At 51.0% G+C, this 17,459-nt stretch overlaps 1 protein-coding gene across 4 annotated transcripts in view; it reads left to right on the forward strand.

Annotated features, from left to right (window-relative positions):
- LOC100123597 (semaphorin-1A) overlaps nt 1-17,459 on the forward strand; it is a 174,579-nt gene that overhangs the window by 121,070 nt on the left and 36,050 nt on the right. For all 4 annotated transcript variants that reach the window (XM_031932025.2, XM_031932027.2, XM_031932028.2 and 1 more), the window contains exon 5: nt 9,858-10,028. In XM_031932025.2, the coding sequence (XP_031787885.1) occupies nt 9,858-10,028 (171 nt within the window). The remainder of the gene's footprint in view (nt 1-9,857; nt 10,029-17,459) is intronic.

Below are 17,459 nucleotides of genomic sequence, written 5' to 3' on the forward strand. Positions count from 1 at the left end.
CGCGCGGCTCCGGAATGCAACTAGCTGCGAGAGCATAGCGGGCCAAAGTAACGGTCTGGAGAGCGTCGCTGCTGCAGCCAAGCTTCTACCTATCTATCTATTCCTCTCTCTCTCTCTCTCTCTCTCTCTCTCTCTCTCTCTCTCTCTCTCTCTCTCTCTCTCTCTCTCTCTCTCTCTCTCCCCCTCTAGTCTCAACTTCGCATGACTGTTCGTTGCTGCACTTGACTCTCCTCTATATAGGCTGTCCTGCACTAAGCGCGCTCGTATGCAGGTATACGTGTACACCTGCTGGATGTACGTACGGGAGAAGGAGTAACTGGCCGCGACGCGATTGTGTCCTATTAGCGTTTTCTAAACATAGGTTTATGCATACACGTAACGGGGAGACTAATGACCGCCGAGGATCTTTCGGGAAAAAATCCGATCGATATCCGAACACTTTTAGCTCGTCGCTTGGCATGAATGAGAAATCAAGCCATCGCCCATCTCGGCGCCAATCAATCATTCAGTATGATCCCGATCGCAAGCTAAAACCAGCATTCCGCGTGCGCACACGACTCTTTCCAATGCTTCATCGAATTCCCTCTAGCACCGGAGCTGGATATAAGAGCTTGCGAGAGCTTGAGCGAGAGTTAACGCTTAACCGCGACCGCGCAAAAATGTCTCCGCGAGCGAATAACGCTTGTACAGGTGTACAGCATTCCTCGCGCGAGCGCTACAGTGTACAGCCCGAGGGCTCGAGCTGGGACATTTTTTTGCGCGCGAGAAACTATGCACCGTTTCTCCGCAGCAGCTCGTCGCTGTTGCTGCTGCACGTAAACCCGATATACAAAAAGCCGACTCGTCTAATTAATTAACGCTGCAGCCTCGGCTTGCGGTAAAAAAAAGCCGAGGACGACAACGCGCTGCAGTTCTTGGATTAATTTCCCGCGGCACTTTTTGGAATAACATCCGAGGGCTAGAGAAGGTTTTGCCATAGTTTGGAATCGTAACAACGAACATCGCAGATAGTACATAGTCACTATCTCGGCGGAAAATCTCACACGCCTAACAGTACATACACAAGTGTGTCCCGCTGGCGCAGTTGTGTGTGGAAATACAAACGACTTTCGCACGCACATAGACACACTGAGTTTCTTCCCTCGCTGCGATCCAAGCGGAAAATTAAACCTTTCCGATCCGCGACCCGCGTGTGCAGTGTGTGTGTGTGTGTGTGTGTGTGTGTGTGTGTGTGTACATAGACTTGGCCTCGTGAATTCGGAATAACGGAATGACTCGCGCGCGCGCATATATTCTCATTCATATATCAGCTGCAGCGCTTGTCTCGCTGAGACAATCTTACCCTCGTTTCCAGCTCTTCTATTTGCGATGGCTGCTCGTATGCGTATACGCTGTTATGCGAAAAAGCCGAAAGATCGTCTTTCAGCATATATGTCGACTATAGTCGTATAGGTGTACGGCAGGAAGCCACTTTGCTATCCCTCGTGACGCGACCCTGGGGCTAATTAGCCGCTGCGGAGCTGCGCTAAATCCCGTGAAAAACGCCCCCTGCAGAGAGACACTTTCTTCCGGCGCGCGGTTGGCTTTGTTCCCCGTGAATAAATGATGCGTAGACGGCGAGCTCGGCTTAACTCGCCGGGCCTTGGTCGATATCGCCCGAAGCTCTTGATCGGCTGCTCAAGTATGCGCGTCGCGACTGATTATGCATGATTTCGCGACCAGACGACGAATTTCGCATTGCTATCACACACTCGATCGTGTAATCGTGTATACACTCGCCAAAAAAGTCCTCGAGCTCGCATAATCGCACGGCGAAAAAAAAAATAATCGTGCAATTCTACTAAAGCCTTCGTGTTCGCTCAAATTTCCCCCGCTCGCTCGCCTAATAACTCATTCGCGTGTCTTATCGAAATCCGCGCGGGCGCGTTGATGTTGCAGCGTGTGTTACATCGTGTACGTATTTCGTCGCGCCATCATCGGCGTCTCGCTCACGCACACACGTATGACGCACATCAGAGCTAAGCGACGAGCTGAAAATAAGTCCGAATGAAATTTCTCTCCTGCGTATGAGCGAACAGGTACCCTCGTTCACGCCCGGCAGGTAGGCAGGAGGCAAACTAGTCCCGACGACGAGATATATGTATACGCGAGACTCGCGGCGAACGGACGCGTATATACAGCTGTATAGGTGTACACACACATAATAGTGAGAGGCAGGCGGCTCTGACCGGTCATTCACTTATCGCCGGGCGTAAAAAGCGCCGCCCCTCTATCGCGTCGCCTTCGTCGCCATGCAGCGCTCGGCCTGCAACTTGTACGGCTAGATCGGCTCACTCTCTCTCTTCGCCTTGGCCCGAGACACGCGCTAAGCTATATACGTGTATGCTTATAGCCCCGTCGTCGTCGTCGTCGTTTAGCCCGAGGCTGTCTTCGCTCTCGGCGTTATAGCTCCCGTATGGCTGGCGAACGAAAAAGCGAGCTTCTTTTTCGAAATGTCCATTATCGTTCTGCCGGCAATTTTTTTGCGCGCCAGTTAATCCGCGGCGCGATGAGTTATAACGCCGCGCGGATATCGGCGCGCGCGCCCGATTTTTCCCACCGCAGTGCACTGCCACTGGGCACAGGGGAGCTGGAGATAGAGACCAAGCGCTTTACTCCCTCTCTCTCTCTCTCTCGGTTTATCTTTTTTTTCCTGCGGGCCGCGCGAAACGATTGCTGCTGTTGATCAATACGCGAAGCGTTTTTTACTCCGCTGAAAAAGCTTCTCTCAACCGACGTCCACACAAAGGACCTAGCGGCTTCGTTAAAAAAAAAGGGAGCAAAATAGCGCTCAGCCCGGATTAATGCGATCCCGCGGTCCAGCAATATGCTGTGCACTCGGAGCTTTTTTTCAGCCTAGCTCGCGCAGCCGTATTATTCGATTAGACGCCGGCACCTCTGAATAATAGTATAACCAGCACCGGATGCTGCACAGTGTCTTCCGAACGCTTTTAGCGAGTACATAGTGCAGCTAATTATCCCAGTATAGAATAGACGCTTCAGCGCTGCAGCAGAGCAGATACACGACTGCGCGTTTTCCGAACGCAGAGAGAGCGCGCGAGTGCAGGTCTCGTCAAACAAAATCTCCGCGCGCGCCTGCACTGCGTGCGCTCTCCGAGACACGAGCAAACAGCGGGCGGCACGTGCCGCCGCGAGACGAGGCGCGCAGTAGGCAAATGCGATAGCGGAATCCGCGCACGTATCTCTCGCTCTGAAAAATTACGCCGATAGCCTCGGCGAATACGTCGTCGTTCGTTTTTTCCCTTTGTTTCGGGGATTTATCTTGATTCCCCCTGTACACACGGCCCGTATACGTATACATCGATTCTATTCGCCGAGAGAATTCTTTCTCTTATACGCGGCTGCGCGCTCATTAATTCCGTGATGTTCAGCGGCGAAAATCCAGGGCCGAGGCAGAGACGAGGAATCTTTGTTCTTTGGGGCCGGCGTGTTGCGCTGCCGCCTCGCTCGCGCGGAATTCTCTTTGAGATGGAATTATGAAGCTTTCCCCGCAAATATAAAAGGAGGAGGAGGAAAACTCGCGTAGCTGATGAATAAGACATGGCGGCGGCGGCGGCGTCGGTTGAGAGAAGAAGAAAAAGTTTTTTCTCCTTCGCCAGCTAGCTCTCCTCTCTTCTTCTTGCGAAATGTGTATGATAATCAGCTCGGCCGAGCTGAAGAAAATCGCTAAATCCTTTTTAAAAAGTTCTGCTTACTTCTCTCTCCGTTTGAATGTATGTTTAATTATAGCTCTTTGCGCGAAGCGTGTCTTCTCTCCGACGTTATAATGACTCTCTTGAAGTAGCGTATACGTATATGTATTGTGCGCAGAGACGAGAGACCACGGGGTAGTAGGTATACCACGAAAAAAGTAATCCGTTTAACGACGCATCGATTTTTCCTCGCGTGTCTGGCCTGCGCTGCACAGCGCCACTGATGGGAGAATTGAAAGCGCCGGTGTGGAGACGAGCGCGAGCACGCGCGCGCGTGTGTGTATAAACGAGAGGGTGGAAAAGGGCCGATAATGAAGGCATCAATAATTCATCGCTTCCGCTTATTTCCGGACGCGCCCCGAGCCTGTCTCGACGAGAAGCGCGAAGGAAAGAGATAACGCCTTGACTTTCTTGCCCAGGCCCTTCATTTCGACCGATTTATTTATTCACTACTACGTTACACTGTTTCTACGCTGATTTTAAACTCGGTGTAACGCTTAGTTCACTTTTAAAATTTGATTCGCGAGCTGGATGAACCGTTTGAATTGTATGAACGCGAGCATGATATCGTGTAATGGAAAGCGTCGATTATCGGCCGCGAGGAAATTAATTGAGGCGAAGATAAAATACAGCCGAGACACCTCGCTTTCTATCGCGACGCGATTTTCTCTCTCTTTCACGCGACCAGTATAATAAAGGTAGCGTAATTAGACCGGAGCTTCGCGTGACTCTCGCGCTTTATTATCCTGTACGCGCCGCGAGAGCTTTCTTTTATCAGCCCCCGCTGGTAGCTACGTTCTTTTTTTGCCCTCGGTCATTGGTGCTAAATCCTCAAGTTATATATATGCACGTGTACAGGTACATATAGGAGCTTAGCGCGTGTATACACACGGAGTGTGTCTCGGAGGGAGAAAGGCCAATAGAGTGTGCACCTTAATTACGTTTTATTAGGTCTATTATTCTATAATTATAAATCAAATTGCGTTCGATTGAAATATATATGAAATATATAATATTCCAAATGCTCGAATTAATGCATGCGCCTGAATTAATTTAAGATGATTTAATTTAAACGTTTGACCGATGAGCATTATAAGTGGCGTTAAAAAGAACTTTCTACCTCGTCACCTTTTGACCTCCGCCAGCGCGCGAGTGAGAAAAACGCTCGCGCAGCTGGATATCGCCAAGTTTCCACGATGAATTCATAATCATCTCCATAACGCGTATACATCTGTAGAGCGGCGGGCGGGCTGTCAAGCTCGACGTAAAAAATCATGCAAGCTCGATTGGTTTACGAGGAACGCGCTCGCAGCGAGGAGCACTGCGCGCTGAATCGCGTAACGAGATAGCGCGACGCGGTCGGACGATTTCGCGTCACCGCGCCCTGCTACAAATCACAATCACCTCACCCTCTCTCCCTCTCGTGAGAGAGAAAAAGAGAGTTGAAAAATATCGATGTCAGCTCGGTCGCATTGGTTATTATATACCTATATACGTGTGCTGCAGTCCAGCAGCTGCTGCAATACACTATCATCGAGCGCCGATCTACTCGCTTTTTTATTCGTGTCCACTCGCTCGTGAATTTCGTTTATATATACGCGAGCGTAAATATTCGAGCGAGTGCCACCGCATAGCATCGATACGCGAATTTTTAAACGTCGTTATCTCTCTCGCGCGGGGATGTGTTTTTGCCTCGCAAAATTCGAAGTATATCGCCGAACTCGATACTCTGATGCTTTTTCTGTTTACGCTCTCTCGCAAAACGCATTAAACGCGTTGAAAATTTAATACACGTCGAATCCGGAATAACCAACGAAACTGAGTTATTTCAAAATACTCCTCAGCGGCGTTCGCTCCTCTTGCATATTATATGCTATTCTTACACGCAGCGTGTGAGAGTGGCACAGCCGTCACCGCACACTCCGCTTGATTAAAGGATACACGTCGCATATTCCCGGGACGACTCGAGTCTCGTGACAACGCGCGCCTCGTTCGCCTATCTCTCTGCGGTGCAAAACCACACGGAAGAGCGCTGCAACCGCACGACGCTTCATTTTACCGCTCGCTCTCCCTCTCTCGGACGCTTAAGTTCCCGAGCGAGCGTCAGGGATTAAGTCAGCTCCCGAATCGCGCCAGATACGGATTCTCAAACGTACTTCGGCCGACAGACATCAGCGGCGACGCACCTGCCGGGGCTGGAACAAAAGAAACTTGCCGGCCGGGAGGAGCCGTAATAATAACAATCGCGTAATGACAAAGGAAGGAAAAGGGAAAACGCCGGCGGACGGAAGAAGCGGAGTAGATAATATAAGCGAAGAAGAAAACGGCTCCCATCGCGCGCGAGCGCGAGTCTTTGTTCTCCGGCGCGTTCGCGCGCTGATTGCGATTCTGATTCCGTGACGTGGCTGCTTCTTCTTCCATTCGCTCTCTTTCTCTCTATCTCCGCGCGCGGATCTTTTTGTGCCTGTCTTCGCAGCTCTGCCCGGCCGCCGGGACGAGATAGGCGGCCCGCTTCCGAAATTGCGCCCGAAAGTTCGATTGCGCCGAGAGCGACGTTTAATTTCGTTCCTTTCGTCGTCGAGTCGACGTTGCAGCGCGCAGCGAGAGACGTTTGCGTATTTTTCCCATCCGCACGCGGCACGCGAAGCCACTTCGAAAGTTGCCGGCGTAAACTAAATCAAACGCCAGTAGCGCAGCGAGATCTAATCAAAAGCTCGACACCCGCAAGCTTGATTTTCGGTGAACTACTTGCTACTAGCCACACGCCTTGTAACCTGATTAATGCCGCCGCCAACGTCAAGGAGTGACTTTGCCTCGAAATCGTTGCTCGCGGTGGTCAAAAAAAAAAAAAAGAAGACAACGGTTCTCCAAGACAGTACTATGCGCGGCGAGTAGTGTGTCTAGAGCGAGAGAGACTAATGGCTCGCGCTAATTGCGCTCGCGCGTAAAGTAGAAGAGCAAAGAGCCGCTGCAGTCAAAAGAAGCGCAGCTGAGCGCGTTACAAAGTGCCGCTCGTCGCTGTGGGGGTGATGTGTGCCACCATTCGTATTCCAGTCGTTGCGCTTTTGTGCACCCGAAGGGACGATGCGTGTGTGCACTGACGATGTGCGTGGAGTGAGCGCAAAGAGGCTTAACTTTTTTTGCCATCGGAGCCGCGATTCGAAATTGACAACTTTCGTTCGACTGTTCCTGGAACACGTCGTTTAGCCTGTTTGTATGGATGTTTTTTGAGAAATGCTTTGAGAGATTAGTGTACAGCTATATCGATGCGAGCTTTACATCTTTTCACGCGTTATTCGCGATTTCCGGTCGAGCAGAGATTAATAAGAAAAGTTGCCGGAGTGAGCTTACACGTGAACGGCGGTCCTCGAAACTCGCTGCACAATTAACAAGCTTTCCTGCACTCTCATCCCTCTGCGAACGCAACGAGAGCTAGTAGCTTTCTCTGCACACACACGTCCAAATATATATACGTATACTTACAGAGTCGCTCGACGAGGAGCCGGCGGATGAAGCGCGCCGTTGCCGGATTTGTCGCGTCGAGAGCGCCGAGATTCGCGCGCTCCATACTATACCCTCGGGGATGTGCCTCTTCGAACAGCTTATACACGTCCCGCGCGCTAATTTTCGGGATCTCGGTTTTCGCACATATCACTATACAGAATACACGAGAGATATTCTCATCAGTTTTTCAATAAACGCGCTTATACAGTGCAGCGAGCAGTGTTTAAACGTGTGTTCGGCGCCGGCGGGGGTAGAAACTTTGACCCACATACTTTGCGCAGCGGCCATTACGCGCGCGAGGGAAGATCGCGCGCGGCTCTCATGGAAATGAGGCAATTTAATTGTGCGTCGCATGAAAAAGTGCGCGGCCACGCGAACTTTCCAGCTCGAAATTTGCATGTATATAGTGCGCGGGCTCGATTTATGGGCATATTCCCCGCGTATATACATATACACGCGTATATTATAAAGTGCAGCGCGTGTCTTGTAATTAAACCTTCGGGGCCATCAGGTCGTGAATTGAAACGATCGGCGAGATGAGGCTTGAATATTTTCGACCCGCCGCGCGGAAAACGTTACACATATAGAGGATCGAAATGAACCGCGCATAAGTACACGTGGTATAAGTAGAAAACGTCCGAGTGGCGCAAGCCAAGAGAGCATTCGCATCGTTTATGCATTTGCAATTCAGATTCATCGGCGAGCAAAAAAACGGCGGAAAGCCGGAACCAATTACGCGGAATTAAGAGATGAAATTTTTTCAGCCGCGGGTACAGCGCGTATGTGCAAAATCCTCGGCAAACTTCCCAAGTAACTCCTGCATACATATACGCAGTCGAGCCGACAGGCATCCAGCCATCCAACAGCGAGAAATCAGAGAAACGTCAGATGGGCTTAAGCCGCGTGGCATTGGGAATAGAGCTCGTAGATCCGGGCGCAGGAGGAGGTTAGAGGAAACAGCGCGGCTTTTCGCGAAAACTGAGCTCTCTGCCCCTACGTGTACCCGACGAATAAGAAAAAAAGGTTTCGGTGTTATATATCTAGAAGCGCAGCGAGCGCTGGCAGTCTTTTATTATACTCGATGAATATTCACAGCGATTTTGCGGCCGAAAGTTTGTGCGAGAAAGTGCACCGGCTCGTATTCTAATTAGGGCAAAAAGTCGAAAGAAGAAGTGTGTGTGTGGCGGGGGAGGGAAATTCGGTCTGCCAGCTGCAGCGGCGCCGGCTTTTTCGCTAAATCACGCGCGCGAACGCGCACATGCGAGCTCTTTCCTTCCTCGCGCTCTCCCTCTCTTTTACTTTTTTCTCGTCCTCCTCCTTCTTCTCTCTCTCTCTCTCTCTCTCTCTCTCTCTCTCTCTCTCTCTCTCTCTCTCTCTCGGCTCTCGCGCGCGATGCTCTTTCCTTTTTGAGCCGACGCGGCAGTATATAGAGCTAGTACAGTCCCTTTGCGTTCTCTGACTTTTACGAGCGCCCGGGCTTTTCGAGACGCGGAAACAAGTGTGTCGCAGCGGCTGCGACTGACGAGAAGTCGAATAAGCCTTTTTTCACCCCCTCGCTGCGTATAACCTGTAAAACTGCAGTCGTACACGCGGAAAGCTAGTCGAATTCGAGAGCTATCTCAATTCCGCCCGCGTCGTCGAGATCGAGCAAACGTTTACAGGAAAACTGAAGGAGTGAAATGAGAAGTCAGCCTTCGAGAGAGAGAGAGAGAGAGAGAGAGAGAGAGAGAGAGAGAGAGAGAGAGAGAGAGACTCGGCGTCAAGGCGCCGCGTAATCTCGCTGCAACACGCATCGAGTTTCTCTCAGCTCCGCGGAAGAAAAAAAAGTTTTAAATAAGAGAAGCGCTCCTTTTCACAAAAGCGAGCTATATATATATATATATATATATACACGCGGCGTCCGATGAGAGTTCGAAGAAGAAAGTTCGCCCGCGCCCGTCTCGAGACGAGCACGCGGCAGCTCCTTGGGTATTCCGTAGTCGTCTTGCACCCGTCGGCGTATCCCCTTATCTCTCTCGCCTCTTTTTTCTCTCGCGCGCCACGGACACTCCGTTTTATCCATTGTCGGGACGAGCGCGCGTAGTGGCCCACTGTTCTGCAGCAGCGCGAGACTGGAAGAAAGAGACGGATCCCCCTTATCGGCGTTAGCGGGCGGCACACCTCGACTATCAAAGCCGAGTCCGTTTTCGAGTTTAATCGGGCGATATAACGCGCTTGCGAAAAAAAGGAGAAGAGCCTCGATTCTCCTTTTGCGCAAACTTCCTCCCTCCTCCCGCGACGAGAAAAAGAGAGAGAGGAAGCTGACTTAAAGGAGCAAAGAGTCACCCCTGCACCGGAGTTTCTCATTTCCTACAAGAGAGAGAGAGAGAGAGAGAGAGAGAGAGAGAGAGAGAGAGAGAGAGAGAGCGGCACTTTTGCTATATTTGTTTGTTTGGCAACTGCTCTCAGCCTGCTGAATTATGCATGAGATATATTTTCTCTCGCTGACTCGGGAGCGGTTCGAACGACACTTCTCTATATACCTATACTTATAGATCTATATTCCATAACACGCGCGTGTGTGTGCAAGTGTAATATAACGACGAACCGTTTCTGTTGCAGAGGCTACAATGGGCGAGCAGCGACGCACATCAGGAGCTGTGCTACCTGAAGGGTGGCGACAAGGACACGTGCCAAAACTACGTGAGGGTCTTCGGGAGACTCGGGCCCGACCGCTTCATGACCTGCGGCACCAACGCCTACAAGCCGCTCTGCAAGCACTTTCTAATCCAGGTAAGGAATCTCGATTATGCTCAGCGCGCGAATATAGTTGCGCCGTGCAATTAGCGGCTCTCCCTCAATTTGTCCACGATTATAGCAAATATATGCGAGACACGTCCCGATCAAAACTTCAATCGGCTCTTACACGCATATGGAGAGATCTGTCAAGAGACAAAAGCCGCATCACACTCCGCGCGTGTCTATATCCTCTCGGCTTTTTGGCAGTAATCTCGTCGCGCGTCAATCGCTACGCCGTCAGGGAATAACCGAGAGACGGCGAATTTTTCGTCGAGAGAAAGATTTACGACGGGCGTTTGATGTATCAGCGACGGCAGAGGATCAATCGGTCGCCTCTTCATCAATCGGCCGTTTGCAAAGCAAGCGAGCGAGGGACAGCATCACAGGATTTAATCTCGATTAGCCGGTGCAATCTCGGCACCATTGTTCCCGGAAGTCTTTCTCTCTCAAGTGTGTGCGCGGAAAAAAGTTCGTATACGGCGGAATGAATTGAGTATAGCGCTACAAGAGGGAGACTCGCTGCAGCAGACGTCGCAATAAGCTCTGGGCTCGATCCCCTCGTGAATCGCGTTCGAGTGTGGCTCTGCTCTATTGGCAGAGCTCGCTCGCTCGCTCTCTCTCTCTCTCTCTCTCTCTCTCTCTCTCTCTCTCTCTCTCGAGGAGACTCGAGAATGCGTTTCGATGATTCGACACGGCGTAGAGAGATTCCTTTCTTCACTCTTTGGAACGTCGCTGCTGAAGAATTTCATCGATGGCAGAGCGCCGGGTTATATTGTCTCGATCAATTAAAAGTCGCCTTCGCTGTTACGAGCGTCGATCCCTCTCTCTGCCGGCGCTTCGCCGCCCGATATAATTCATTCCGGCCGTCTCGCTCGGAGCGCCGTGAATCACGAGCTCCTCACATCATACAGCGGGCGAGCGAGCATATTTTTCAATCAGCCGCCGATAAATCTCCCTCGCGTTAAACTCCGTTACAAATCTTCGTGAACTCTTCCGTCGCGACCCGCGCGCGCGCGTACGGCTCAATTAAAGTGCGCGGCTGCCGAATATCAGAGGTCGTAATAATATACGGTTCATCAACGTTGACAACGGCGACGCTGAGATCGATCGATTCCTCCGCCGCGGACACCTGTGTGTTGGACTCTCCGACTATTACACGGGAGAGCGAGAGACGAGAGCTGAGGATCAGGAGGGCGCTACACGCGAGGGTCCGCCCTCAATTTGAATAAATTTACGAGATTCGTTATCGCGGGGGCGAGCACGGGCTCTGGAATTAATCGGAATTAATTATCTGCGCGCGCTCCGGCACAAGAAGCCGCCTTTAGTCTTCATTTCCGGGGGATCGACTACTGTACTCTCTCTCTCTCTCTCTCTCTCGCTCGCTCGCTCCGTCCTTCATTATTTATCTCTATCTCGCGCGCGAGCCCTCGCAGGTTCGTTATTCCCGTTTCGCCGGGCGAGCTTATCGCGACGATTACATCCCGGCGGAAAATTAGACGTATTGTAATACGTTCACCTTTTATACTCCAAAAGTAGACGTTCTCGAGAAAACGAGGCAGAGCGCAGAGGATCCGAGATGGGCCGCGAATTCATATAACAAATTAGCCAATGAGTATAATTCGGGCGCGCAGAGCGACCATTACTGCCCACTGAATAATCCATGAAAATGCGCGGCTCGTCGGGCTCTCTCCGCGGCGGCAGCGAGAAACGCACAGGGGAATCCCGCTCGCGCGATACTGTGCAGCGGCTCTCGCACCGAAATCTCATTTCCCGCAACAAGTTGAGAGAGAGAGAGAGAGAGAGAGAGAGAGAGAGAGAGAGAGAGAGAACTGGCGGCGCCTAGCTCGCTCGCGCGCGCACGAGCCGTCCGTTATATCCCGGCTATACTTGTAAGCGGACGTGCTAACCTCTGCTTACGTAGCGTGGAATGGTAGGCGTTTTTCAATTATAAATGGACGCTTGGATTATACGCTTGCGGATAGCAGATGCTTCTTCTGCTTCTCCTTCTTCCTCCCCTTCTTCCTCTTCTTTTTTCACGACCGAGCACGGGCGATAAGGTGCGAAGCCGCCTAATTGTCGTGAAAATTGCTGTTCTGAACTAATTGCGCTAATGCTCGCTCAATTATATAGGTATACAACGTACACGCGCAAAGAGAGACGCGTCAGAACGAGAAAAATGCGCATAACGCGGTGGTGGGAATTGGCCGTGCTCTCGCGGAGAGAGAAAAGCAGCAGAGCTAAGAAATTTCAGCATCGGTCTCGCCGAATAAGAAAAGCCATCCCTCTCTCGGCTACGCGGTATAGAGCGAGTGTAGCGGAAAAAGGTCTGCGCGAAGAAAAAGTCGCGCGGGGGCGACATGATATATAACGAGGGCATTAATAAGCGCGGAGGAACGTAACGGCGCGGCCCGCCAACAGGCCAGTGGTACAGGCTATACATATATGCGTTCGCGCTACTGTGCACCAGAGGAAAGTTTTTCTCTCTCACTCGGGCCTGCGCGAATACACACACACGTATACCAGAGAGAAGCGCAGAAATCACAAGGACGAGGGAAAAGGTGTGCGCTGGGCCGAGGCTGCACACCTGCCCTCGTCCTAACGACTGTGCACACACACTGTACTCGGTAACGAATATATCCCTTTTTCTCCGAGGCTTTTCTCTCGCTGCTGCTGCTGCTGCTGCTGTGTGCAAAATTGCAGCCGACGGCGGCGTATCTCGCTCTCTCTCTCTCTCTCTCTCTCTCTCTCTCTCTCTCTCTCTCTCTCTCTCTCTCTCTCTCTCTCTCTTTCTCTTGCATGTATATAACCGCGCAGAGCGAGACGGACGAGGGAATAAATCACGCGTGGCGCTTCCGGCTGCTCTCTCCCTCTCGGCTCTTTACTTTATCTCTTTCACTCTTCGCCTCGTTTTTCGCTGCCGCCGCTGCGTAGAGGAGAGCGGGGGAAAGAGCATAAGGACGCTTTTAATGGCGCTCACGCAGTTATGAACCCGCAAGAGAGAGAGAGAGAGAGAGAGAGTAGACCAGGAGCTTTCTTGGCGTTCTCTCTCTCTCTCTCTCTCTCTCTTCTCTCTGTTTTTTCCGCCTTGGAAGTCGCTGCGTGCTTATTTTAGTTGGCTGCGGCAGGATTCGGGGAATTTCAAAGGGATAAATTTAACCGAATGTTTACGCGCGGGAAAATAGTGGCGGCGGATACATCTAAATGAAATTTATCGGGGAAGTTGCGAGCTCGCGGGGAAAAATCTTCTCCGCGGGAAATTATACTCCGCAGTTGTTGGCTCATTTCGATAAACTTTGACTGCAGGCCGTGTTTTGCTAATTTCCCCGGAGGCGAGAGATCCGCGCGGCCCGCTAAGACGCTCGCGAAATTAACCTCTGTCTCTCCGCGGAACTGCGTGTGTCATATCCTCTCCGTCCAGAATGCGCAGGAGGATAAAATTAATCGCGAAGAATTTCCCCGCCTCCCCCCATACAATCGGCATAAATTCCACTTGTCAAGCTTGCGCCTCCGTCATCGCACATAAATAACGCATTCATTTCGATCCCGGGAAAACACATCGTAATCCGCTCGCCCTGGCAGACTTATATCCTTCACAGCCAGCTGCGCGCGTCGGCTCGAATTTAATCATCGCTTCAATATAGCCCCGAGAGGTCGTTCGTTTTTCGCGATCCTTCGTCCGAATTCCTCCGACTACGCGACGATTCAATTAGAAGACGGCACTGCTGACGCGAAAATTGATTACCTCTGCCCCCCGGCGGCACAGCTGCATCGGTATATAGTTGGCGAGTCGAAGGGCGAAAAAACAGAAAAGCATGGAAAAGAGCCGCTAGGAGGCTCGCGAGCGAATAATTAAAATCGCGCGTCACAAAGCAAAATCGCTTTGCTCTGTATTTAAAGATTGATTGAGCTCGATGCTATGTACGCGTGTATAATTTGATCGATTCCCTTTGCGTGGCCGTCTCCCTCAAGTGCTCTCTCGCTCACTCTTTGAAGCTTTGCGACTCGTCGGCGTAGTGCAGTACTAATTGCTCGTTAGAAAAAGGAAGACCTGCAGAAAATTTTTCTCGCGTTCGTTACTTCTCCTCGACGTCGGAAAGTTTAAAACGGCGAAGAAGCTCCGCACAGCTGCAGGCATATGACGAGGAGAAATACCGATAAAATATCATTCGCTCGCTCGGGGAACTTTATCGAGGAGACTCGTCTGCTCAGCATGCGCGCGACGCTTAGAGAGGAAAAAGGGCAAAAAGACCCCGAGCGTATACGGAAGCTGAGAAAAAAGGAGCGAGAGAGAGACATACATATATAGTGTAGCGAGAGCGAGTGCGTGTGCGAAAGATAACGGGCATTGACGTGTTTTTCCCCGGCCGCCGTGGCGCGTTTCTATCGGAAACTCGAAATTTCCCGGAGAGCCCCGGGGAGCTTTACCTCGACATTCCAGTCACGTGGCTTAATATAGCCCCGGTGCGCGACCTACCTATACACTACACCCGCTCGGTCCGCACTAGTCTCCCTCTCTCTCCCTCTCTCGCTCTTTTTCCCGACAGCTCGCTAGTCGCTCTTGAAGTACTAGTCGCCCTTCGACAGGACTAATTCCGCGCGATCGCTCATTATCGAACTGCCGGGAGTTCCGTCTCATCCGCTCGCAGCGAGCCATACGCTCGAAAGGCTTGTTTTTCCTTTTTCATTTTTCTCCGAAGGCGATGCCTCGCACCCGTCGCTCTTGTTTCTCGTCCTCGTCGTCCCATAAGACGTCGCTTTTTTCGCTACACACACAGCCTCCGTGGATATATGACGATTGTGTCGAATAAATTGCGCGCTCTTGTGAAAAGAGAGCGTGAGAAAGAGAAAAAATTCGATTCTCTCTCGGAAATAAGCTCAGCCGCTTGCTCCTCCATTCTTCAATATGTGCCCCCTCGGATTGGGAAACCGGTCGAGGCTGTGCTGCGCGCGCGGAGAAAGAGATTCGCCGAATTGATTTTCGGTGAAATATTCAAACGCGCACTTTTCGAAATAAAATATCCAGCTGCCCGGCTGCGGCGGGTCCTGGAAAAGTACCAATTTTATTTGCTCTCCGCTCTCCTAAAGTACACATTCACGTACTACAGCGCGGGCCAGCTCGCGCGCAAAATCGTGTAATATCCCCACTGAATATTCGATCGAATCTCCAACGGCTGGAAATAAAGAATGTCTCCCTCTCTCTCTCTCTCTCTCTCTCTCTCTCTCTCTCTCTCTCTCTCTCTCTCTCTATGCCCCGATGAAATTAGAGACTCGACGATTCCGCATCGAATATTCAGCGGGATATCTCCCGATTTTCCCACACCCTTGCCCGGCTCAAACGTCGCGCGAAGCCCTTTTTCCGGTATGATATACAGAGAACCTGCACTATACGAAGATGCTCGCGGCAGCTCGGCTGCTGCAGTAATAGACGATGCTTCTTTCTCACACAAAGAAGCTTGCGCACTAAATCGTTTACCGAAAGGGGAAGAAAAAGCCGCAGAGAGGAGGAGGAGAAAGAAGAAGAATCCGGGCCGCGTTATAACGGCTCGTTCGCTCTCGCAGCTTTTTATAAAGTTATCGTCACTTTCCCACCTCTCCGCTTTCACCCTTATATACGCATCGTTAACCGCCGCCTACATAAAAGCCGCACTGCGGTCTCTCTTTCTCTCGCTCTACTCTCCGCGTGTATAACCTTAGTAAAGCCATATCCCAGGCACACGCGTGGCGGAGGCAATTTTCGCAGCGGCGGCGCCGGCGAATCTCCTTCGCTGAATCGGCTTGAAATATTGCGCTGGATAATCAAAGCCCCCGCGCCATCCAGCGCGCCGCGATGCGCAATTTCTGCGTGTGCTGCAAAGCTCCAGAAAAACCTGCGGCTATATCCGCGAGATTACTTTACGAAAGCTGTGTGTGTGTGTGCAGTTTTCTGTGTGTCTGCGTTATATCGACGAGCGCGTACACGGCGTTTGTTTTTGCCGGACATTTTTTCGAGGGAATTTCAAGTTAGAGGAGCTGCTGCTGCTGCTGCACACGCGGCGAATTTATGGAGGGCCGTGGAAAGTTGAGAAACGAATTTTACGACGGTGTGTGACTTATTGCCGGGATTGGGGAGCTCGAGCTCGAGCGAGCGACCCGCCATGCCGCTGTTGAATTATTCGGACACCGCCGGGGACTTTTTGTCAGCGGCGGCGTCCGTCCTGTCATTTGTGCGCGCAATGTTCGAGAGTATTAATTTATGCAGGCGTATTCGAAGCTCATGCGCATTGCCGAGTTGATTTCGATGTTCTGTGCGATTGGCGTCGCACTTTCGCGCAGGGCAAGTTTAATAACTAATATTACAAAGTGCCCGAATAACATACTATAAAAACGCTGATAGAAAAGAGCTATTCGGGCAGTTATTTCAAGCCGGCTAATGCTTCTGTAAATATTTCATCGAAGGAGCTGCGATGGGAATTATGTATGTACTCTCGATACGATAATTTTGATTATTCACTTTTTTGTGTTTGCTTTTGAAACATCTCGTTCGAAATATTTTTCCCACCTTGCAGCTAGTTAAATAGCACATAAAGCATCGTATCCGAAAATGCAAGACATATTCCTCGAAAGAAAGCTGACGCAGGATGCCCTTTTAGCTATTAAGGACTTTGGAAAGCCCAGCGTTGTGAAGCATCGAGAGAGAGTTTCGGAATTAAAGATGAATAAAAAGAGAGAACGGCAGAAGCCATTCAGAGAGGACTCGCCGTAAACAGCTTTATTTTTATTTCGTCCCGCCGCCGTGTCGAGTCGTCAACTATATACCCGCTCGCCTTTTCACCTTCGAACGTGCGAGCAAACGAGAAACTTTTCGCAGCGTTACGGACTTTTTATACATACCTCGAGAGATATTGCTCGTTTTTTATTTCTCGCCCTCTCTCGCGCGCGCGCATCAGTGCCGTAATTACGGGCATCTGTCTATACGGCTGCGGTGTGCTCGATTTCAAATTTAAATCGCCCTCTGGAAGCGGAATCGAGAGCTCTGCGGTCGAAATCACGGAAAGCGGCTCTTTCCGTCGACCGACCCATATTCATTTTACTTTCGATCGAATTTTTGCTCTTGGAACGAATGCATGCGCACTTCTCGCTCTGACGAACCAGCTTTTCGAAATATTTATATATTTTTGAATAATTTAAATACTGCATGTATTCGTAACCCTATGTCAGCGCTAAAGTAGCCACGTTCGAGAAAAAAAGCGCAACAACCACCACTACTTCGCCGCTATCTCTCCTTCAACGCCGCCTTTAAAACTAAAACTACATCCGCTCGTCGATAAGTGTAATCCTTCCGCTAAAGCCTTCGCGCGAGCGGGCGCTTTAAAGCGCAACGATCGAAGCTCGCGCCGCCGCTCGTAAAAGTAGTCTCGGCGGAACGCGCGCGTCGCGTCTCATCTC

Source organism: Nasonia vitripennis, chromosome 5 (assembly GCF_009193385.2).
Source record: "Nasonia vitripennis strain AsymCx chromosome 5, Nvit_psr_1.1, whole genome shotgun sequence".
NCBI classification, from domain to species: domain Eukaryota; kingdom Metazoa; phylum Arthropoda; class Insecta; order Hymenoptera; family Pteromalidae; genus Nasonia; species Nasonia vitripennis.